General features: G+C 42.8%; 1 protein-coding gene across 1 annotated transcript in view; it reads right to left on the bottom strand.

The window, feature by feature from the left end:
- The window catches only part of frya (furry homolog a (Drosophila)), a 260,590-nt gene that overhangs the window by 29,258 nt on the left and 205,257 nt on the right, over positions 1 to 26,075 (bottom strand). The window contains exons 47-50 of the mRNA XM_034168395.1: positions 24,573 to 24,752; positions 23,694 to 23,858; positions 3,521 to 3,595; positions 3,223 to 3,393 (exon numbers count right to left, since the gene is read on the bottom strand). Coding sequence (XP_034024286.1) covers positions 3,223 to 3,393; positions 3,521 to 3,595; positions 23,694 to 23,858; positions 24,573 to 24,752 — 591 coding nt within the window. The remainder of the gene's footprint in view (positions 1 to 3,222; positions 3,394 to 3,520; positions 3,596 to 23,693; positions 23,859 to 24,572; positions 24,753 to 26,075) is intronic.

Here is a 26,075-nt window from a genome sequence, read left to right as displayed (position 1 = left end):
CGCAGTTTTTGTAACCTGATAACACCTCTGGAGTCATTTACAAGACATTTTGCGGACATTAGCTTGCACACTAACTTCCACTAACTTCCTATGGAGTTAAATTTGTCTCATTTTAATGAGACAAATGCACAGAGGGTGATCCACAAATATTCCTTGATTTGCACCACATGAAAAATATACATATGTAGATGTATTTTTTCTGTTGGGGTGCCCAAATTTATGCACCTGCCTAATTTTGTTTAAAGTATTATTCACACTTCTGTAAATCCTATAAACTTCACTTAACTTCTCAATTATCACTGTTTGTCTGCTTTATGATAGATTTAACTGAAATTGCTGATCCAAACAACCAATGATTTATAAAGGAAAATCATGGAAATCATCAGGGGTGCCCAAACTTTTACATACATCTGCATCTGATGCCTCCAACTCCATCAATTCCTTAGTTGTGATCCAGTGGTTCGGTCGAAGTGTTAAAATGAATGTTTGTTAATTCTGGGATATTAATATGTGCCTCCATAATCAATGATATAGTCTGTATGAATCAAAACTTTCTATATTTTTGTATTACAGAATGCACATTTGCTCCAGGCGTCATGAACCTTTTTGAGATGGCTCATTAGGACCTTGTGGAAACTCAATATTGTTCTCTGGATGCCTTGGGTTAATTCAATTCTTTCCTGCTCTTAAATTCAAGAATGCACAGCATCTATTGGTAGGCCAGTAAATACAGTCAAAGCTTCCCAGAGTAACCTAGAATGATGGCATTTACTTGTAGAAGTTTTTAAAAGTAATTTCAAATTTCAGTGGTATTTAAAGACCAATTCTGTTGTGTGGGCCACCCAAAGAGGAGGTACTGCTGGCCAACGCCAGAGGGTGCCCTGCCTGTTGTCGGGTTTCAGGCACCAGAGGGCACAGTCACCACCCAAGAGCCAGGACTAACAGCTGTCAGTAATCATCTCATCACCATCCCATCCCATAAAAGACTGGAGGAGACACCACATCTCTGCCGAGATATCAGCTTACCTCTCAGGTAACCTCTCAGCCGTTTGACTGTGCCGTACGCACGTTCTCTTTTTCTGAGTGTTGCAGGAGTTCCTGTCTACTACTGCTGGCTGGGAGCTGGGTTTGTGGTTAATGGAGGAGTGACGTCTTCACCCCTCAATCCAAACCGGCTAAGTAGTACTTTTCAGGCTCTACACGAACTGTGTTTCCTGTGTAGGTGGTGGAGGTGTTTTCCCACCCTACTACAGTAAGAACTTATTGTTGCTGACTGCTTACTGGGTGTCCACACACCCACCCTTAACCTGTTTTGTTCCTGCCAGCAGTACTGAATCTGACAGCTGGAAGCAGAGGCCACCTGGGGACTCGGGACTTGGCGGCCTCAGTATACTGCAGGTCTTCGTTGGCGGCGGAACCTTGTGGGCCCCGGCTCTTCTCTGGATAGGCGTCTCCTACCCTCGGGCCTGCCCACACGTCACTTATTGTATCGTGTGATTGACTGTCTAAAAGCAGTATTTGACCTGTTGTGCACTTTTGCCGCAATAAATTGTATTTATTGGATTATCTATTGACCGTTCTTTTGCGCCCCCTGTTGTGGGTCCGTGCATTACACGTTCCCAAACAAATTCAGTTTCATGTATAAAAACTGTTGACTATCCTTTGTCATGATCTGCCCCGTATCTGGCTTTTTATTTTGGTTTTGTCTCTCTTCTGGGTCCATGTCCCCAGTCTTTGAGCCTCTGTCTTTGATCTTCTGTTTGTTATATGGAGGTCAGTGGTTTTGTTTTGTGTTTATGATACATTTTCTGGATACCATACTTTAGTCATGAGTCATGTTCCGTTTTACTTTGTGTCCAGCCTTTGTTTTTTCCCATTGTGTAATCATTAGTTGAACCACCTGTTTTTGTTTTTATCATATGTTGAATTATCTGTTTATTGTACTTTTGGCACTTGGGAGTTCCATTCTAGTTTAATCTGAGCCTTTATTTTTGTTGTTGATCTCCTTTCAGTACTTACATTTGTTTTCTGGTTAATTCTTTGTTCTTTCACATTAGGGCTTCTTTATTTTATTTCTTATTTATTAGAACTTGGGTTTTGTTCATCAGTGGTTTTGGCATTTTGTTTAGGTCGCGGTGGTTTTAGGTTCACCTTTGAGTTAGGCCCTGTTCACTTTGCTTTTGTCTTACTGCACTCTCTTGTCTGGTGTTCAGGGTTTGGTGTGGGTGTGTCCTGTCCCTTCTGTTTGCCACAACCCCCTTCCAGAATGTTCTCCAAACCTGTGTCTAGTTTCCCTAATTTCCATTTGTGGATTTAAACCCTGCTTGCCTTATGCTCTCCGCCAGTCGTTGTGCTTGTCACCCTGCATTTCAGCCCTCATCCCAACCTCAGTATCCGAGCTCTAGTTTTGTTTTTGATCTGACGAGCTGTGTATGATTTTTCCTCGTTTTTGTGACCTCGCTTTTGCCTCAGCTTTGATTGCATTGTCTGTCCATGCCAATGAACTCTGCCTGTTTTTGACCACACCATTGTTTTGCCCCTGCCTGTACCTCTACTTCACCGACTGTTGAACCTGTGCCTATTTTCAAGATAAAGCCTTTTATCCTACTCCAACGCTTGTGTCCGTGAGTCCTGCAGTTGTGTCCAGTCACTCTGTGCCTGTAAGCCTAACAAAGCTTTACACCCTTCAAATCTGACATAGTCAAGAAAAACTGACAAATTTATCTTGTAACTATTACTGTTAAATATCTTTATATATATGGAAATAAAATAGACATCTAGCAAACATGCATTGATAATATGCTGTGCAGGAAAATTTTATTTTAATAATTTTGAGTTTGAGTTTGAATGATTTTAGCCAGGCTGTATGGAAACTTATATCTCCAACTCTATATTTGTTACACTTTTCTATCAGGTTGCTACATCACTACAAAGAATTTTCCACTCATTTAAAGAACACACCAAGCAACGACAACAGGGCTAAAGTTACCTGAAGCTCCTAGTTAGCAGACAAAAAACAAGGAAAAAACTTAATTAATCAGAGCAGACAGTACTCACCAACAGATGTGAAATGCATATGCCAATAATGCACTGCTGACATCTGCTGCTTTTGTTTTACAAGTCTGATGAAATATTTTCATGTTGTATCTACTGCCAAAGACAGCGAGAAAATGACGAATTTGCTCAGCTAGTATTCTGAAACCATGACGTCTGGCTTCTCACCTCTCCATCTTCAAGCTCCACATCCAAGAAGTCAAAGTCCTGAAAGACTCTGAACTGCTGCTCTGAGGTGGTGTCATCCATGTTGTCTGGTTCCCGGGTCCCATCCTCGGAGGACACCAGGCTGGGCTGGTGTTCCATGAGGTCCAGCTCACCACAGCTGGAGAAAATAACCTATAGAGAGAAAAAGAAAAGAAGCAACCACAGAAAGAATAAAAGATGACAGGACACTGTATTTTTTAAAGCATGACACTAGGCACCACACACACCACTGACTTTGCCCGAATGAACTGCATCTTACCGAAGGATTTTTTGTCAGCCCCACTTCTTGTCCACACAAAGACAGTACATTCACAAGTTTCTCCCGTGTTCTTTTCTTCAGAGGAAAGAGAAAATTGATCACAGAAAGGTGCAGTTATATGAAGTAACTGTGTCAATAGTCAATCTATTGGCCACTGAAGTGTATCCAAATGCATAATATTCAAGTACAGGGCTTAATGCAAAAATGTGGTATGGTGCAAACTTGATATGGTGACTGGGGGCACCAAGGCGGACATCTTTGGGGACCTTGTGTTGAAAGCGCACGTGCGTGAAAACACACGCACACACACACACACACACACACACACACACACACACACACACACACACACACACACACACACACACACACACACACACACACACACACTAGATTAAAGCATCACACACACTAGATTAAAGCATTACACACACATTAAAGTGAACGTTCTTTTTTGCTAAGAATTCTAGTAATGATTAAAGATGAATTCTGTAATAGATAAATAGATAAAGAGAATAGATTAAAGCATTAAATTATTGGTTGCCCAATAACCATAAAGAATTAAAGTCAAAGTTCTTTTTGTCTGAGATTTCTATCAATAATGATTAAAGCCTAATTCTGTAATAGATAAATAGATAGACAATAGATTAAATCATAGATAAATAGAATATATTAAAGCATTAAATTACTGTAATAGATACATAGATAAAGAGAAGAGATTTGTCTAAGATTTATAGCTAGAATAATTAACCCTCTGGGGTCCAAGGGCATTTTTTGGACAGTTCACTCGCCTGGCATAAATGTTTTATTATTGCTGTTAACAGTTCTCCCTGCATCCCACAATCAAGTTTTATGTCTCTTTTTTTCAGGACACCCTGATCTTTCATAATATATATGCTTTGGTTGTGTTTTATAAGTGTAATAAAGGTTTACAATCAGAAATAACAAAGGAAAAACTAAGTGGAAAATAATTTTCCACACACATTTATTCAAAACAGACAGCAAACTATAATATACAACTGTTTTGACACTTTATAAAAGTAATTTGAGGTCTTGTGTGAAAGACTGTATAACAAAAAAGTTCGAACAATAAACACAAATGAGCAGCTCTCATTTCTAGCAGCTCTCATTTCTAGAAATCTGGCCAATTTTCTTAAATCCTCCAAACCGTGACTATCCAGGGTTGGGACCAGGAAGCAGAGTTGTAGTCTTACACACCTCTCTGCAGCTTCTCTCCCCCTGCCATCCCCTCATTACCCCATCCCCGTAGAGACAGTGCCTGCTCCCAGACTACCAATAACCAGCAAAAATCTATTTAAGCATAAAAATTCAAAAAGAAAAAATAATATAGCACCTTCAACTGCACCACAGACTAAAACAGTTAAATGTGGTCTATTAAACATTAGGTCTCTCTCTTCTAAGTCCCTGTTGGTAAATGATATAATAATTGATCAACATATTGATTTATTCTGCCTTACAGAAACCTGGTTACAGCAGGATGAATATGTTAGTTTAAATGAGTCAACACCCCCGAGTCACACTAACTGTCAGAATGCTCGTAGCACGGGCCGGGGCGGAGGATTAGCAGCAATCTTCCATTCCAGCTTATTAATTAATCAAAAACCCAGACAGAGCTTTAATTCATTTGAAAGCTTGACTCTTAGTCTTGTCCATCCAAATTGGAAGTCCCAAAAACCAGTTTTATTTGTTATTATCTATCGTCCACCTGGTCGTTACTGTGAGTTTCTCTGTGAATTTTTCAGACCTTTTGTCTGACTTAGTGCTTAGCTCAGATAAGATAATTATAGTGGGCGATTTTAACATCCACACAGATGCTGAGAATGACAGCCTCAACACTGCATTTAATCTATTATTAGACTCTATTGGCTTTGCTCAAAAAGTAAATGAGTCCACCCACCACTTTAATCATATCTTAGATCTTGTTCTGACTTATGGTATGGAAATAGAAGACTTAACAGTATTCCCTGAAAACTCCCTTCTGTCTGATCATTTCTAATAACATTTACATTTACTCTGATGGACTACCCAGCAGTGGGGAATAAGTTTCATTACACTAGAAGTCTTTCAGAAAGCGCTGTAACTAGGTTTAAGGATATGATTCCTTCTTTATGTTCTCTAATGCCATATACCAACACAGTGCAGAGTAGCTACCTAAACTCTGTAAGTGAGATAGAGTATCTCGGCAATAGTTTTACATCCTCATTGAAGACAACTTTGGATGCTGTAGCTCCTCTGAAAAAGAGAGCTTTAAATCAGAAGTGCCTGACTCCGTGGTATAACTCACAAACTCATAGCTTAAAGCAGATAACCCGTAAGTTGGAGAGGAAATGGCGTCTCACTAATTTAGAAGATCTTCACTTAGCCTGGAAAAAGAGTCTGTTGCTCTATAAAAAAGCCCTCCGTAAAGCTAGGACATCTTTCTACTCATCACTAATTGAAGAAAATAAGAACAACCCCAGGTTTCTTTTCAGCACTGTAGCCAGGCTGACAAAGAGTCAGAGCTCTATTGAGCTGAGTATTCCATTAACTTTAACTAGTAATGACTTCATGACTTTCTTTGCTAACAAAATTTTAACTATTAGAGAAAAAATTACTCATAACCATCCCAAAGACGTATCGTTATCTTGGCTGCTTTCAGTGATGCCGGTATTTGGTTAGACTCTTTCTCTCCGATTGTTCTGTCTGAGTTATTTTCATTAGTTACTTCATCCAAACCATCAACATGTTTATTAGACCCCATTCCTACCAGGCTGCTCAAGGAAGCCCTACCATTATTTAATGCTTCGATCTTAAATATGATCAATCTATCTTTGTTAGTTGGCTATGTACCACAGGCTTTTAAGGTGGCAGTAATTAAACCATTACTTAAAAAGCCATCACTTGACCCAGCTATCTTAGCTAATTATAGGCCAATCTCCAACCTTCCTTTTCTCTCAAAAATTCTTGAAAGGGTAGTTGTAAAACAGCTAACTGATCATCTGCAGAGGAATGGTCTATTTGAAGAGTTTCAGTCAGGTTTTTAGAATTCATCATAGTACAGAAACAGCATTAGTAAAGGTTACAAATGATCTTCTTATGGCCTCGGACAGTGGACTCATCTCTGTGCTTGTTCTGTTATACCTCAGTGCTGCTTTTGATACTGTTGACCATAAAATTTTATTACAGAGATTAGAGCATGCCATAGGTATTAAAGGCACTGCGCTGCGGTGGTTTGAATCATATTTGTCTAATAGATTACAATTTGTTCATGTAAATGGGGAATCTTCTTCACAGACTACAGTTAATTATGGAGTTCCACAAGGTTCTGTGCTAGGACCAATTTTATTCACTTTATACATGCTCCCTTAGGCAGTATTATTAGACGGTATTGCTTAAATTTTCATTGTTACGCAGATGATACCCAGCTTTATCTATCCATGAAGCCAGAGGACACACACCAATTAGCTAAACTGCAGGATTGTCTTACAGACATAAAGACATGGATGACCTCTAATTTCCTGCTTAAACTCAGATAAAACTGAAGTTATTGTACTTGGCCCCACAAATCTTAGAAACATGGTGTCTAACCAGATCCTTACATAATTATTGTATGGCCTTGCCTTGCAATATAAAGTGCCTTGGGGCAACTGTTTGTTGTGATTTGGCGCTATATAAAAAAATTGATTGATTGATTGATTGAAATGCACATTTTGAACAATATATACAAAATGGTCTATGTGTTTTGTTTGTCTTCAACTCAAAGCAATTTCTGCCTGCTATTACACAAAGGTCACATCACAAATTTCTATTTCTACTGTGTTTTGGAATCTTCTGTCTGACTCTGCAAGCAGCTTTCATTTCACACTTTGGCTCCTTGCAGTCTGAGAAGCGGCCCCTCTCCCTCACCTCAATGATATGGTAAACAGTGCTTTATGCCAGAGAGCCACAGAGTAATCTAGTAACATTAAAATGCAAACTAGTGGAGCAATCCTGATAGTTACACACTCTTTGTTTGAGCATGTGAGATTGTAATGCGAGGCTGTCTGTCTGCTCCGTCTGGTTTTACTTTCGCTGTGCGTAATGGTGCAAGGCACATTGGAGGAGGTAGGGGGCTATTCAAATGGGCCAACTAGTAAGATATCACTCCTGAAAACGATCTTGGGTTTATCATGTGAGGTAAATCTGCCCTAGGATTGGATTTTGGAAAACCATGTGACTGTGAACCAATTCCGACTGGACACACACTGCACTCGTCATCACACAGCTTCTATGAGGAGTACAAAGATGGCCAACGGTGAATCGAAAGTCCGGGGAGTTAACTTTTCAGCAAAAAAAGTAAGTTTCTATCTCATATCATTAAAAAGTTATTTATAATTTAGTAAATGGCACCGGCCCCAGAGGGTTAAAGCTGAATTCTGTAATCTATATACATAAAGGGCTAATTCTGTCTGTCTGTCTGTCCAGGATAAACTCCCAAACTATAATATGTAGCCTGAAAAACTATATATATTCTGAATCCTCATGACATGGGGAACAAACTGGTACCATTTTTTTTAAAGTTCTGGGCAACCAATAGTTCAATGCTTTAATCTATTCCCCTTATCTATTTATCTTTTATGGTTACTTGATGTCATCAAGAAAGCCTGGGTACAAAAAGTATAAAGTGGTCAGAATTCTAATTCCACCCCCCTCCCCCATCCTGAGGATGTCATCAAGAAAGCCTGAGTACAAAAAGTATAAAGCGTTCAGAATTCTAATTCCACTTCCCCCAATCCTGATGATGTCATCAAGAAAGCCTGAGTACAACAATTAGAAAGTGGTCAGAATTCCAATCCCCCCTCCCATCCTGATGATGTCATCAAGAAAGCCTGAGTACAAAAAGTATAAAGTGGTCAATTCTAATTCCACCCCACCCAAACTATAATATGTAGCCCTAAAACTATATATATTCTGAATCCTCGTGACATGGGGAACAAACTGGTACCATTTTTTTTTAGTTGAACTGAAAATTATCCCCAAAATAGCCTTTTATGTAAGAAACAGCCTTTTATGTAAGACCATACAGTGTTGTACCATGTGGTTTCTCAACTGTTCTCAACTGTTAAGCACCTGACTGTCCTGTACAACCCAGTTTGCCTTCCTGTCTGAACACATTCAACCAAAGAAGTTATTTGATTCAACATAACATTATATTGAATTTGTAAAATATAATTATCTTTGGTGTACAACGCAGTACAGTTTGAAGATTTGTTGTCAAAAACTTTGTATTTTCACCATTTATGACAAGACAGAAAAAGCTGGCAAGATACATAAAGGTTAAAGGTAAGACAGCTTTTACTTTCCAAAGACAATTAAGGGCAACCATAATGTAATGCAATAATAAACTTAATCTATTCTCTTTATCTATTTATCTATTACAAATTTAGCTTTATCATTACTGCTCGATATAATCTATAGATCTATGGACAGAATTCAGCTTTAATCATTATTGCTAGAAATCTTAGACAAAAGAACTTTCACTTTAATTCTTTATGGTACTGGACTAATGCTTTAATAAATTCTCTTTATCTATTTATCTGTTACAGAATTCTGCTTTAATCATTATGCCAGAAGAAATCTTCGACAAAAAGAACTTTCACTTTAATTATTCTGCTTTAATCATTATTGCTAGAAATCTTAGACAAAAAGAACTTTCACTTTAATTCTTTATGGTTACTGGGCAACTAATAATTAACGGTTTAATCTATTCTGGGAAACCTGGACACTCTGGATAACCAGGTCAAGCTGCCCTTTGGTCCCGCTGTTCATGACATATGTGAGTTGGTGGCCAATGTCTTTCCAAACCTCCACTATAACTACCAGAACCACAACTGGCTGAGCGAGCATGCACTTCAAAGAACTTGGCAGTGGATGACATCAATGCTAAGCTTCTGACCCAGCTTCCATGACAGGCATCCAGCTACATATCAAATGACACAGTACCCGACCGAGATGAGGTGGTTAACTACCCAGATGAATTCCTTAACAGCCTGGCACCAGCAGGCCTCCCACCACACAGCTTGGTGCTCAGAGTTGGTGCCCCAGTCATGCTCCTACAGAATCTCGACCCACCTAAGCTCTGCAATGGAACGCAACTCACAATTAAGAAGTTGATGGGGAAGAAGTTTGGGGAGTCCACCTCTTATCTGTCTGCTGGACAAACATTAGCCCATTAAATATTACATTTGTAAGACATCAGCATTACAAAAACAAATGTTGGGCAGTTGGTTTGATTGAAATGATTGGCATTTGGCCTATGTCTAAAACAGGTTAACCTGGGCAGTGTTGGGTACCCAAGCTAGCAGATAAATAGATAAACGGAATATATTAAAGCATCAAATCATTGGTTGCCCAGTAACCATAACAAATTAAAGTGAAAGGTCTTTTTGTCTAGATTTCTAGAAATAATGATTAAAGCTAAATTCTGTAATAGATAAAGAAAAGATTTGTCCAGGATTTTCTAGCAATAATGATTAATGCTGAATCTGTAATAGATAAATAGATAAAGAGAATAGATTAAAGCATAAAATTATTGGTTGCCCAGTAACCACAAAGAATTAAAGTGAAATTTCTATTTCTCTAAGAATTTTGTCTAAGAATTATGGCAATAATGATTAAAGTTGAACTCTGTAATAGATAAAAAGATGAAGGGAATAGATTAAAACATTAAATTATTGGTTGCCCAGTATCCATAAGAATTAAAATGAAAGTTCTTTTTGTCTAAAATTCTGGCCAATAATGATTGAAGCTGAATTCTGTAATAGATAATAGATAAAGAGAATAGATTAAAGCATTAATTATTGGGTGTCCAGTAACCATAAAGATAAATAGATAACAGAATAGATAAAGCATTAGCCCAGTAGCCATAAGAATTAAAAGTGAAATTCGTTTTGTCTAAGATTTCTAGCAATAATGATTACAGCTGAATTCAGTTTTGTCCCTGGTGTCCTTAGACAGCTCTTTGGTCTTGGCTATGGTGGACAGGTTGGAGTGTGATTGATTGAGTGTGTGAACAGGTGTGTTTTATACAGATAACAAGTTGAAACAGGTGCAATTAATACAAGTAAAGTGTGCAGAATAAGAGGGCTTCTTAAAGAAAAATTAACAGGTCTGTGTGAGCCAGAATTCTTGCAGGGTTGGTTGGGGTTCAAATACTTATTTGCAGCAGTAACATACAAATAAATTATTTAAAAAATCGTACATTGTGATTTCCAGATTTTTTTTTAGATTATGTCTCTCACAGTGGACATGCACCTAAGATGAAAATTTCAGACCCCTCAATGATTTGTAAGTGGGAGAACTTGCAAAATCACAGGGTGTTCAAATACTTATTTTCCTCACTGTGTATATCTATATATATACAGGGTCTGTTAGAAAAGTATCTGACCTTTTTATTTTTTTCAAAAACCATATGGATTTGAATCACGTGTGATTGCATCAGCCAAGCTTGAACCTTCGTGCGCATGCATGAGTTTTTTCACGCCTGTCGGTTGCGTCATTCGCCTGTGAGCAGGCTTTGTGTGAGCACTGGTCCACCCCTCTCGTCATTTTTTTTATTGCGAATAAATGTCTGAACGATTTGGAGCTTTGCTGCATCAATTTTTTTCCAGAAACTGTGAGAGACCTCCAGGTGGACACCGTTCGGAAAATTAATATGGCTTTCAGGGACGATTTTATGGGGATTACACAGATTAAGGAGTGATCCAGACGGTTTAAAGACCGCCCACAACTGCTGAGAGCGCGCTGCGCTCTGAGCGCCGATTGACAGGCTCAAACCCCGCTGAAACAACCAGATCATTTCCAAGGTGAAGGCTTTGTTGATCCGGGACGTCGTCTGACTTTCACAAAAAGGCAGAAGGCGTGGACATCAGCACTTTTTCGGCACATTCCACTGTTACAGGAGTTTTTTTCATGGAAAGAAAAGCGGAGGGACGCGCCACAAAGCCGTTCATGACGCGGCACAAAACCACCTCCGTGTTGGTCTCACAGGACGGCTTTCAGGTGGATTTCAGACGGCTGTCAAATGTTTTTCAGTCGTGTGATTATCCGAGAAATTGTGCATGAGCTGGATATGCCCCAACATGTCCTGTGAGGCTTCATCACGGCGTTGCTTTGTGCCATGCGGCTCCGCGCGGAACTCCTCCGCACATCTGTCTCAATGTGCCGAAAAAGTGCTGATGTCCACGTCTTTTCACAATTCCTGTGCTAGTCAGACGACATACCAGATCAAGACAGCGTCCAGTTTAGAAATGAACGGCACATTCCACTGTTACAGGAGTTTTTTTCATGGAAGAAAAGCGGAGGGACACGCCATGAAGCCGTTCATGACGTGGCACAAAACCACCTCCATATTGGTCTCACAAGACGGCTTTCAGGTGGATTTCAGACGGCTGTCGGTTGCTTTTCAGTCGTGTGATTATCCGAGAAATTGAGCATGAGCTGGACATGCCCCAACATGTCCTGTGAGGCTTCATCAAGGCATTGCTTTGCGCCATGAGGCTCCACCGTGACGCGTGGAACTCCTCCGCACGTCTGTCTCAATGTGCCGAAAAAGTGCTGATGTCCACGTCTTTTCACAATTCCTGTGCTAGTCAGACAACATACTGGATCAAGACAGCGTCCAGTTTAGAAATGAACAGAACATTCCACTGTTACAGGAGTTTTTGTCATGGAAAGAGGAGTGGAATTCCGCGCGTCGCGGTGGAGCCGCATGGCGCAAAGCAACGCCGTGATGAAGCCTCACAGGACATGTTGGGACATGTCCAGCTCATGGTCAATTTCTCGGATAATCACACGACTGAAAGCAACTGACAGCCGTCTGAAAAATCCACCTGAAAGCCGTCCTGTGAGACCAACATGGAGGTGGTTTTGTGCCGCGTAATGAACGGCTTTGTTTTTTTCCATGAAAAAAACTCCTGTAACAGTGGAATGTGCCGAAAAAGTGCTGATGTCCACGCCTTCTGCCTTTTTGTGAAAGTCAGACGACGTCCCAGATCAACAAAGCCTTCACGTTGGAAATGATCTGGTTGTTTCAGCGGGGTGTCAGCCTGTCGATCGGCACTCGGCGCGCTCTCAGCAGTTGTGGGCGGTCTTTAAACCGTCTGGATCACTCCTTAATCTGTGTAATTCCCATAAAATCGTCCCTGAAAGCCATATTAATTTTCCGAACGGTGTCCACCTGGAGGTCTCTCACAGTTTCTGGAAAAAAATTGATGCAGCAAAGCTCCAAATCGTTCAGACTTTTATTCGCAATAAGAAAACGACGAGAGGGGTGGACCAGTGCTCACACAAAGCCTGCTCACAGGCGAATGACGCAACCGACAGGCGTGAAAAAACTCACGCATGCACACGAAGGTTCAGGCTTGGCTGATGCAATCACACGTGATTCAAATCCATATGGTTTTTGAAAAAAATAAAAAGGTCGGATACTTTTCTAACAGACCTCGTGTATATATATATATATATATATATATATGTATATATATATATATATATATATATATATATATGTATATATATATATATATATATATATATACATATATATATATATATATGTATATATATATATATATATATATATATATATATATATATATATATATATATATAAGGAATGCACCACTACAGTTTACAGTTTTTTTTCCTACAATTTTTGTCTCTCCTGACACCCATTTTGATGTCAAGAGTCAATTTATTGGCCAGTGAAATGTATCTAAGCTACACAGATGCATAATTTAAACTGGATGATATTTAGTAGGAGCTATTAAACTGCAAGGGTTGGCTGAAATGTGTCTCTCCAACACAATTATTTCCATAAGAAGCAAGATACTGGAGTAAAACTGGTTCATGAATAATCCTTAAAGACTATCACTGCACCAAATGGTTTTTGCCTGCAATATCAGGCATGCACAGAATTGACTTTCATGTTACATATGTACACAGTACAGCGGCATAGCAACCTCAGCACAGGCCCCAGCGCAAGATATATTAATTTGCTCTATACACATGTTGCTAGTTATGAGGCGTATGCGTGCAGTCACACACATGCATGTGCCCACCCACACTATATACAGTAGTCTTGAGAATTATAGTAGTGCTATGTGACTAAAAAACATTAATCCAAGTTTGAGTATATTTCTTATTGTTACATGGGAAACAAGGTACCAGTAGATTCAGTAGATTCTTAGAACTTAGAAATCATGAAAAACTGTGGTTATACAAGTAAATACTAGTTTAGTGATTCACAGGATTGCTAAAAAAAACAGTTTGAACATAATAGTTTTGAGTTTGTAGCATCAACAGCAGATGCTACTATTATTGTGAACACCCTCTTTTCTACTTTTTTTTTTACTAATAGCCCAATTTCATAGCCTTAAGAGTGTGCATATCATGAATGCTTGGTCTTGTTGGATTTGTGAGAATCTACTGAATCTACTGGTACCTTGTGTCCCATGTAACAATAAGAAATATACTCAAAACCTGGATTAATCTTTTTAGTCACATAGCACTACTATTATTCTGAACACTACTGTACAAGTAGATCTATATAGATTTTTATCAACAGCGAGTTGGATTTTACAATCAAATAAATGACTTGGGTTATTGTATTAGAATTTTTTAAGAGGTCAAAAATATAGATTTAACACCCCAGCTCTGAATCCCATGTGCACAACAGTCTGCAGCCAACATACCTCATCATCACATCAGACAGCAGGGGAAGAGCTGTCTAATTCATGATGGTGCTGAAATGACTACAAAATCATCATTCTTACAAAGTCAACAGAGCATCCCTAAGTGATAAACCTTAAGGCAAGAAGAGATGATGATAAAATCTGTCTCTCGCTTGCTTCTATCAGCCAGCTGCTATCATCGCCTGGAAAGATGAGATTTACAGTGGGGCAAAAAAGTATTTAGTCTGTCCCTGACTGTGCAAGTTCTCCTACTTAGAATGATAAGAGAGGTCTGTAATTTTCAACATAGGTACACTTCAACTTCACTTCAAATCACATTGTAGGATTTTTAAAGAATTTATTTGTAAATGATGGTGGAAAATAAGTATTTGGTCACCCACAAACAAGCAAGATTTCTGGCTCTCACAGACCTGTAACTTCTTTAAGAAGTTCTTCTGTCCTCCACCTTTTACCTGTATTAATGGCATCTGTTGGAACTCGTTATATGTATAAAAGACACCTATCCACAGCCTCAAACAGTCAGACTCCAAACTCAACCATGGTCAAGACCAAAGAGCTGTCGACGGACACCAGGAAGAAAATTGTAGATGTGCACCAGGCTGGGAAGAGTGGATCTACAATAGTCAATCAGGTTGGTATGAATAAATCAACTGTGAGAGCAATTGTAAGAAAATGGAAGACATACAAAACCACTCCCTCGATCTGGGGCTCCACGCAAGATGTCATCCCCTGGGGTCAAAATGATCATGAGAACGGTGAACAAAAATCCCAGAACTACATGGAGGGACCTGATGAATGACCTGAAGAGAGCTGGGACCAAAGTAACAAAGGCTACACACTACGCAGAGAGGGACTCAAATCCTGCAGTGCCAGACGTGTACCCCTGCTTAAGCCAGTATGTGTCCAGGCCTGTCTGAAGTTTGCCAGAGAGAATATGGATGATCTACAAGAGGAAGAGGTCCTGGAGTGGCCAAGCCAGTCTCCAGACCTCAACCCCATAGAAAATTTGTGGAGGGAGCTGAAAGTCTGTGTTGCCCAGCGACAGCCCCAAAACATCACTGCTCTAGAGGAGATCTGCATGGAGGAATGGGCCAAAATACCAGCTACAGTGTGCCCCAACCTGACTTACAGGAAATGTTTGGCCTCTGTCATTGCCAACAAAGATTATGTCAGAAAGTATTGAGCTGAACTTTTGCTATTGACCAAATACTTATTTTCCACCATAATTTACAAATAAATTCTTTAAAAATCCTACAATGTGATTTCCTGGATTTTTTTTTCTCATTTTGTCTCTCATAGTTGAGGTGTACCTATGATGAAAATTACAGACCTCTCTTATCTTTCTCATTAGGAGAACTTGCACAATCAGGGACTGACTAAATACTTTTTTACCCCACTGTATACACCAAGCTGAACTGAAATAAACCTTTGTACTTTACATTGATTTTATTCACGAGTCTGACCCATCTGAAAAGTGCCCAAATTACATGCATTTGTACTGAGTTTGACCATGTTTTCACCGACCAAAGATGGCCACCAGTGGGTGCTGAGGTAATGCCTGACCTTGAGAATGTCATTGATTGACATGGAGGCAGCGTTAGTTTACACAGCATTCATCACTGCATAGCATCTTTATTGTACTGTAAATTTAGTCTATTAATCATTAAACAATACACTATTTTGGAATATATTGCGCTGAACTATTTCATCAATTGGGAAACCATGACAGAGATAGGTTTGCTTCAAGGCTATAAGGTAATGAATCAGCTGTGTAACATGCATGGTGTATCATGTGCAGTATGCACAGCGTGTGTAAAAGTGCGATTCACTGTGATAAAGTAAGCGAATCCAAACAAATTCACGGTATGTCTGTGTATTCCGGGCTCCAGTGCGATGGCACATGCTGCACTGTCTATCCCTACACCATTGGCACAGTAGTCAGCAAAAAGTAGTGTGACATGACATTAACATGCATTTCACACAACATCCTGTAATTGAAATAACAATATATTATGTAAAAACAAGCGAGAAATAAACACTTCTAAAAACAAAAATGCAGTTTTTGGAACCTAATAACACCTCTGAACTTATTTATAAGACATTTTGCGAATGTTAGCATGGTGATATCACAGGCTGGTAGCTAGATAAAAAACTGTATTTCGTTTGTGTGTAAATATATCCTTTTTGTCATATACTATGCAAAAGCTTGCGAGAAATAAACGCTTCTAAAACAGGAAATGCTGTTTTATTAACCTGATAACACCTCTGGAGTTATTTACAAGCCATTTTGCGGCATTTCCATGCACGCTAACTTCCGCTAACTCAAAGCTAACTTCCTATGGAGTTAAATTTGTCTCATTAATACCAGCAAATGCAGAGAAGGTGATCTACAAATATTTCTTGACTTGCACAACTTCTGTTCTTGTCAAAAACTCATGTACATGCACTTGCAAAGTCTCCTGCAGGCACTGTTAAAACGTAAGTGGGTGATTCTTAGACTACAGGCACTTATTATGTCCTTTGATCATATTGTATGAAAAACAGAAAAAAAGGGGAAATTTCACACTTTTATAGTTATCTTTACAATGAAAGTGTTGTGTGGGCCGCAGAAGAGGAGGTACTGCTGGCCCACCACCAGAGGGCGCCCTGCCTGAAGTGAGGGCTTCAGGCACGAGAGGGCGCTGCCGCCACGGACACAGCCGGGGGTGACAGCTGTCACTCATTATCTCATGACAGCTGTCATCCATCTACACTTCATCATTCCACTCCATAAAAACCAGACGTCATCTCCACCTCGTTGCCGAGATATCATCTAACTGTGAAGGTAATATTCTCAGCCTTAACTGTGTCTTAGTCTGAACTCTTTTTGCAGCCGCTTTCCTGTGGTGTTCCCTATCTGAGAGATTGGCGTTTGGTGTGATCAGCGACGGCTTCGCTTCACACCCCAACCAGATAAGTGGTTAGACAGGAGCTGCACGAGTGTGTGTTAGAGGTGGAGGTGGAATTCCCACCATTGTTATTACTGGGTGTGCACGCACCCACATATGACTGTTTTTGCTCCTCACCAGCAGTACCAGATCCGACACTCGGAGACGGTGGCCACCTGGGGACTCGGAACTTGGCGGCTCCAGTATTCTCCAGGTTCGGTGGCGGAGGAAATCGTGTGGTTCCGGTTCTTCTCAGGACAGACGTCTTCTATCCTCGAGCCTGCCCACACGTCACCTTTGTGGATTGACTGTTTGCTCAAATTCTGTAATCCTCTGTGTTTTTGTTGTGCTCTTTCACAACAGTAAAGTGTTCATATTCGACTCTTTCATTGTCCGATCATTTGCGCCCCCTGTTGTGGGTACGTGTCACTACACTTTCCCAACAGGATATCTCGGCCAGCATCATGGATCCCGAGGGGCGTCAACCATCTGTTGGACAACCAATGGAAGAGCAGGGTACACAGGCATCTGCAGGAGGCGTGATTGGTGAGTTGCAGCAAATCCTCACCGCCTTTACCGCTCGGTTGGATTTGATGACCGAGCAAAACGTCATCCTTAACCGCAGGATGGAGGCTCTCACCGCGCAGGTGGAAGCGCGTGCTCAGGGCACTGCTGCAGCTCCTCCTCCTGCTGACCCGGTGCAGAATATAGACGTTCCACTGGTCGTTCAACGACCCCCCCCACCATCCCCTGAAGCATAAGTCCCCCAGAGCCGTACGGAGGTTGTGTGGATACATGCGCGGACTTTCTTATGCAGTGTTCGCTCGTCTTTGCACAACGTCCCGTCATGTACGCGTCTGACGCCAGTAAGGTGGCTTATGTTATTAACTTGCTTCGTGGTGAGGCACGCGCTTCGGCTACAGCACTTTGGGAGCAAAATTCACAGCTCCTTACCACTTATACTGGGTTTGTGAGGGAGTTCAAAACGGTTTTTGATCACCCTAATAGAGGAGAGACTGCTTCAACTGTGCTGCTGTCTATGAGACAGGGGCGCCGGAGCGCAGCCAAATATGCAGTCGACTTCCGCATCGCGGCTGCGAGGTCCGGCTGGAATAACGTTGCGCTCCGCGCCGCCTTCATAAACGGACTGTTGTCGGTCCTGAAGGAGCACCTGGTAGCCAAGGAAGAACCGCGGGATCTAGATGGGCTTATTGATCTCGTTATACGGTTAGACAATCGGTTAGAGGAGCGTCGTCAAGAGCGAGACGAAGGACGTGGCCGGGCATGCGCCGTCCCTCTCCCTTCCGGGTCCGAAAAGGTTCCGCCCTCCCCACGCTCCACAGCCTCAACGCTCCATGTGGCTACAGCTCCCCCTGCTGACGAAGCTATGGACACGAGCAGGGCCACATTTAGACCACCTAACAGACAGAGGAGGCTGGCCCGCGGGGAGTGCTTTGTCTGCGGCTCGAGTGAGCATCTGCAGAGAGACTGCCCCAAGCGGTTAAACACCAATGCCCGCCCCTAGAAACTGGGCTTAGGGTGGGCCAAGACATTCACGTGGGGCATACACATATTTCCACACGACTCCCAGTTACAATCCTGAGCGGGGATTTAACCTTTCAAGCCCTAGCACTGGTGGACACGGGGTCAGAAGGGAATCTGCTAGACAGCAGATGGGCTAGGGAGGTAGGGCTCCCTCTGGTGGTGCTCCCTTCACCATTGCAGGTGCGGGCACTAGATGGCACCCGTCTCCCTTTAATCACACACAAGACACAACCAGTAACTCTGGTGGTGTCTGGAAATCATCGGGAGGAGATCGAGTTTTTTGTGACTCCTTCTACCTCCCGCATGATTTTGGGCTTCCCTTGGATGTTGAAACACAATCCCCGGATTGATTCAGTGGAGCGAAACCTGCCATCGGGTGTGTTTAGGATCCTCGGTTCCTCCCGGTTTACAGGCTAAGGAGGAGGTCAAAGTCCCTCCCAATCTGACGGCAGTGCCGGTTGAGTACCACGATCTTGCTGACGTCTTCAGCAAGGATCTGGCGCTCACCCTTCCCCGCACCATCCGTATGATTGTGCCATTGATTTGATTCCGGGCGTTGAGTTTCCGTCCAGCAGGCTGTACAATCTCTCACGACCTGAGCGCGAATGGAGACCTACATCCGGGACTCATTAGCTGCCGGGCTGATCCGGAATTCCACCTCCCCGATGGGTGCAGGTTTCTTTTTTGTGGGCAAGAAAGACGGCGGACTCCGTCCATGCATTGATTACAGGGGGCTGAATGAGATTACGGTTCGCAATCGATACCCGTTGCCCCTGTTAGATTCAGTGTTGACGCCCCTGCATGGAGCCAAAATCTTCACCAAGTTGGATCTTAGAAATGCATACCACCTGGTTCGGATCCGGAAGGGAGACGAGTGGAAGACGGCATTTAACACCCCATTAGGTCATTTTGAGTACCTGGTCATGCCGTTCGGCCTCACTAACGCCCCCACGACGTTCCAAGCTTTGGTTAATGACGTCTTGCGGGACTTCCTGCACCGATTCGTCTTCGTATACCTGGACGATATACTCATCTTTTCTCCGGATCCTGAGACTCATGTCCAGCATGTACGTCAGGTCCTGCAGCGGTTGTTGGAGAACCGGCTGTTTGTGAAGGGCGAGAAGTGTGAGTTTCACTGCACCTCTTTGTCCTTCCTGGGGTTTCATCTCCTCCAACTCCGTCGCCCCTGATCCGGCCAAGGTTGCGGCGGTGAGAGATTGGCCCCAACCAACAAGCCGTAGGAAGCTGCAACAGTTCCTCGGCTTTGCAAATTTCTACAGGAGGTTCATTAAGGGCTACAGTCAGGTAGTTAGCCCCCTGACAGCCCTGACCTCCACTAAAGTTCCCTTCACCTGGTCAGATCGGTGCGAAGCAGCGTTTAGGGAGTTGAAATGACGGTTCTCGACTGCACCAGTTCTGGTGCAGCCCGACCCTGGCCGCTAGTTTGTGGTTGAAGTGGACGCCTCTGACTCAGGGATAGGAGCCATGCTATCCCAGAGCAGAAAGACCGATAAGGTTCTTCACCCGTGTGCCTACTTTTCTCGCAGGTTGACCCTGGCTGAACGGAACTATGACGTCACCAACCGAGAACTCCTTGCGGTGAAAGAGGCTCTTGAGGAGTGGAGACACCTGTTGGAGGGAGCGTCTGTGCCGTTCACGGATTTCACTGACCATTGGAACCTGGAGTATATCAGGACCGCCAAGCGGCTGAACCCCAGGCAAGCCCGCTGGTCACTGTTCTTCGGGCCTTTTGACTTCCGGATCACCTATCACCCCGGGACCAAGAACCAAAGATCAGATGCCTTGTCCCGGGTACACGAAGACGAAGTCAAAACTGAGCTGTCGGATCCACCGGAGCCCATCATTCCGGAGTCCACTATCATGGCCACCCTCACCTGGGACATGGAGAAGACCGTCCGGGAGGCCCTGGCACGGAACCCGGACCCTGGAACTGGACCAAAAAATCGTCTGTACGTCCCACCAGAGGCCAGAGCTGCAGTCTTGGATTTCTGTCACAGATCCAAGCTCTCCTGTCATCCAGGGGTGCGAAGGACCGTGGCAGTTGTCTGGCAGCGCTTCTGGTGGGCGTCTATGGAAGCCAATGTCAGGGAGTATATCCAGGCCTGCACCACCTGTGCCAGGGGCAAGGCAGACCATAAGACGACCCAAGGACTTCTCCAGCCGCTCACGGTGCCTCATCCCCCCTGGTCCCATATCTGCCTGGATTTCGTCACGGGCCTCCCGCCATCCCAGGGCATGACTACCATCCTGACGATAGTGGACCGGTTCTCCAAGGCGGCCCACTTCGTGGCCCTCCCGAAGCTCCCAACGGCCCAGGAGACTGCTGACCTCCTTGTCCACCATGTCGTTCGTCTGCATGGGATACCAGCTGATATAGTCTCGGATCGTGGTCCCCAGTTTTCCTCTCAAGTCTGGAGGAGTTTCTGCAGGGAACTGGGGGCCACTGTGAGCCTCTCATCCGGGTACAACCCACAGACGAACGGACAGGCAGAACGGGCCAACCAAGAGTTGGAACAGACCCTCCGCTGTGTGACATCAGCGCACCCGACGGCCTGGATAACCATCTGGCCTGGATCGAGTATGCACACAACAGTCAGGTGTCTTCTGCCACCGGCCTCTCCCCGTTTGAGGTGTGTCTGGCGTACCAGCCCCCATTGTTTCCCGTGGTGGAGGGAGAGGTCGGTGTGCCCTCGGTCCAGGCCCACCTGCGGAGGTGCCGTCGGGTGTGGCGCACCGCCCGTTCTGCCTTATTGAAGGCCCGGACAAGGGCTAAGACACATGCAGACCGCCGGCGGTCCCCGGCCCCTGCATACCAGCCCAGGCAGGAGGTGTGGTTATCTACTAAGGACATTCCCCTGCATGTGGACTCACCCAAACTTATGGACAGATTCATTGGACCCTTCAAGATCATCAAAATCCTCAGTCCTGCTGCAGTGAAGCTCCAACTCCCGGCTTCACTGCGGATCCACCCTGTTTTTCATGTCTCCCGGATTAAACCACACCTCACCTCACCCCTCTGTGCTCCCGGTCCGGCACCGCCTCCTGCCCGGATCATCGACGGGGAGCCGGCTTGGACAGTGCGCCGGCTCCTGGATGTCCATCGAATGGGCTGGGGGTTCCAGTATTTGGTGGACTGGGAGGGGTATGGACCTGAAGAACGCTCCTGGGTAAAGAGGAGCTTCATCCTGGACCCGGCCCTCCTGGCCGATTTCTACCGCCGTCACCCAGACAAGCCTGGTCGGGCGCCAGTTGAGGGGGGGGGGGGGGGGGTCCTGTTGTGTGGGCCGCCAGAAGAGGAGGTACTGCTGGCCCACCACCAGAGGGCGCCCTGCCTGAAGTGAGGGCTTCAGGCACGAGAGGGCGCTGCCGCCACGGACACAGCCGGGGGTGACAGCTGTCACTCATTATCTCATGACAGCTGTCATCCATCTACACTTCATCATTCCACCCCATAAAAACCGGACGTCATCTCCACCTCGTTGCCGAGATATCATCTACCTGTGAAGGTAATATTCTCAGCCTTAACTGTGTCTTAGTCTGAACTCTTTTTGCAGCCGCTTTCCTGTGGTGTTCCCTATCTGAGAGATTGGCGTTTGGTGTGATCAGCGACGGCTTCACTTCACACCCCAACCAGATAAGTGGTTAGACAGGAGCTGCAAGAGTGTGTGTTAGAGGTGGAGGTGGAATTCCCACCATTGTTGTTACTGGGTGTGCATGCACCCACATATGACTGTTTTTGCTCCTCGCCAGCAGTACCAGATCCGACACTCGGAGACGGTGGCCACCTGGGGACTCGGAACTTGGCGGCTCCAGTATTCTCCAGGTTCGGTGGCGGAGGAAATCGTGTGGTTCCGGTTCTTCTCAGGACAGACGTCTTCTATCCTCGAGCCTGCCCACACGTCACCTTTGTGGATTGACTGTTTGCTCAAATTCTGTAATCCTCTGTGTTTTTGTTGTGCTCTTTCACAACAGTAAAGTGTTCATATTCGACTCTTTCATTGTCCAATCATTTGCACCCCCTGTTGTGAGTCCGTGTCACTACACTTTCCCAACAGAAAGTGTGTTAAGAAATTTGTTCTAGTAGTCTATGATGACTTTTTCACCTTTTTTCAGCATCATTATATGCAAATATTGCCATTTTGTGCTTGTCCCACACCCAGACTTTTGATCTTCAATGATAAAAATGAATGGTAAAGAAACATTTTTTCTAATGTTTTAAAATATCTCTGAATAAAATATCAGTAAAATAATCAAAACATAATTGGGGTATTCAATGTCATACAACTGTTGTGATTTTTTTAAACAAAATGTAGTTGTCCCACACTATTGCCATAATTTCCACCACAACACTGTAATGTCCCTTTAAACAGTTTGTATGAAAGATTGTTTGGGTAGTTTCTATGGAGATAAACAGTGACATCAGAGCACATGTATATAGCGCCAAATCACAACAAACAGTTGCCCCAAGGTGCTTTATATTGTAAGGCAATGGTGTGGTGGAAATTACATTTACAAAGCCAATAGTGCCTGTAGTTAAAGAATCACCCAAGTATTGTTTTTGATTGATTGATTGATTGAGGGCCTTTATTGAACATGTACAAATTGTACGTAAGACAACAGGATCTTAATAATTAATTACACAACTGCAAATTATAAAGAACACATTGCTCATATGGCCAAGGGTATTTTAGTGTCATGTTATATTTTCAAACTACAGTGTCATATGCATTCCTGAACAAAGTATTGTTGAATACAGACTTGGAAGAAAAATTGTGAAACTGGCATATGAATATACAAAGTGGGTGTGGAAATTAAATAGCTGGAGTATAATAGTTGGTCTAGTTTGTGCTGTCACAACTACAGTTTTTATTCCTTTGAACAATGTGAACACTGATGATGTAGCCACAATGAATGTCATTATGAGGTACACTGGAAATTAGTGCATACCTGTGAAGACTGAGGTCTCTTCCAGCTAACAGGCACGAGGATGTTGCTAGAACTGGATGCAGAAGAGGTAGAGGAGGTGCTGCGGGTTATTGCCGTGGTCCTGCTTTTCCCATCATGACCTGGAGATCCCTGAAGCAGATCGTAACGTCGACCAATCACTGGTGTCTGTAAGCACAGACACAAACAAAAAAAGTACAATCAAAACCCAAAGTTTGAAGCAAAGTAAGTTCTGTTGAGTTCAAAAGATCCACAGATCCATGGTAGCTCCTGTTCCATCTGGACTTCTATTAACTCCAGGATAACCACAAATTGATTTACTCTTTGTTTTTCAGTGAGATTTGGTTTATTCCATGTGGCATTATAAATGCACTAAAAAACTGCATTCGGGAATTTAAAAAAAATACTCCATTTTCTCCCCTGTGTTGCTTTTCTGAAAACATACTAGTCTGTCCAGTGCATCTCACCTTATAATACAGTCTGTTAAGTATCCACTCAAACTCACTGCCTCACATACAAAGGAGGGCAGCAAGCACTGACATAATTTCCTGTCATTCATAAACTACACAAATAGCTTCCTGTTCAGTTCCCACACATACACCACTTTATCTTTGACATCACTTTCTAGCTCGGCCCTGCCTGGCTAATTATGTTTACTTTTAAAGCTAATCTCAAGGGCCTGACTAAAAAAAGAAATATCATTAAGGAAGGGGAAGAAATGTTTCCTCTCTGACAAGCTTTGAAAGACTCCATACCCACACAACCTGACCAACTGCCACCTTGAAAACGTTAGATCAAACATTTTTCAACCCAATATGTTCCACGTGAAGCCACTTTTAAGCTATGTCATGATAAAAGAATGTTCAAGTAATGTTCTCTCACCTCAGATATGTCAAAATAGAAATCCAATGTTTTGCCAGGCAAGGCTTTTGATGACCTGTCCCAGGTACGTCCGGCGTCCTTGTACGAGAGGTCAACATGTGGAGATGAAGGCTGCACCAAACTGGCAGAGCGAGATACCACCAGCTTCAGGATGTTTAGTGCTTCCCTCCAATGTATTGTCTGTAGTCAGTGCACACAAACACACACAAATCATCCTTTAATATAGAAAAAACACTCATATTTTTGAAAAGAAATGTGGTTTTGGATGTGCTGGGAGGAAATGTATGTGCCCTATTGAGGTTTCAAATCCTGCAAAAGCTCACAAAAGGGTGAAGCCTTGGGACTCAATTGCTGTATTTTTGTCTGAGGGAATCGGGTGTGAAGAATGAATTGCCCTTTTAGGGATCAATGAAGTTGTTTGAATCTTGAAAAACGTCGGAGAGGTCGCCGCTCTGCGAGGTGTCAGTAACATTGAGAACTGCACTGAGACGCTCTGACAAGGTTGCACTTTAACCGCTGCACACGGACAATAGCATTAACATCGCAACATACAACTCTTTGTATATTGTGCCTAAAACTCTTGGGAATATATTATCTGGGTTTATAGATGTTGTTATTGTGTTTGTTTTATGTAAACATACCAGAAGCTCAGATTGTTGCAGACTGCTGATAGTTTGGGTGTGACCACAGATTTACTGCACTGACACAATGTTGTGTTTTCCCCTCTGAACATTCATTTAAAAAGTACTTTTAAGGCGGCACCATACTTTATCTGAGAGTCTGGTCAATTGTTGAAAAGATTCCAAAGATGTCAATAAAGGAAGGAAAATATCTGACAAATTTGGCAACATTTTAATAGTGATACTTCAACAGTACTGACTGGCCAGGTGTGCAATAGTCTGTCTGTCTGTCTGTCTGTCTGTCTGTCTGTCTGTCTGTCTGTCTGTCTGTCTGTCTGTCTGTCTGTCTGTCTGTCTGTCTGTCTGTCTATCTATCTATCTATCTATCTATCTATCTATCTATCTATCTATCTATCTATCTATCTATCTATCTATCTATCTATCTATCTATCTATCTATCTATCTATCTATCTATCTATCTATCTATCTATCTATCTACAGTAGTGTTCAGAATAATAGTAGTGCTATGTGACTAAAAAGATTAATCCAGGTTTTGAGTATATTTCTTATTGTTACATGGGAAACAAGGTACCAGTAGATTCTCACAAATCCAACAAGACCAAGCATTCATGATATGCACACTCTTAAGGCTATGAAATTTGGCTATTAGTAAAAAAAAGTAGAAAAGGGGGTGTTCACAATAATAGTAGTGTGGCATTCAGACAGTGAGTTCCTCAATTTTGTGGAACAAACAGGTGTGAATCAGGTGTCCCCTATTTAAGGATGAAGCCAGCACCTGTTGAACATGCTTTTCTCTTTGAAAGCTGAGTAAAATGGGATGTTCAAGACATTGTTCTGAAGAACAGCGTAGTTTGATTAAAAA

Source organism: Thalassophryne amazonica, chromosome 4 (genome assembly GCF_902500255.1).
Source record: "Thalassophryne amazonica chromosome 4, fThaAma1.1, whole genome shotgun sequence".
NCBI classification, from domain to species: Eukaryota; Metazoa; Chordata; class Actinopteri; order Batrachoidiformes; family Batrachoididae; genus Thalassophryne; species Thalassophryne amazonica.
The sequence above is the reverse complement of the archived record's forward strand: the minus strand, read 5'-3'. Positions and strand labels throughout refer to the sequence as shown.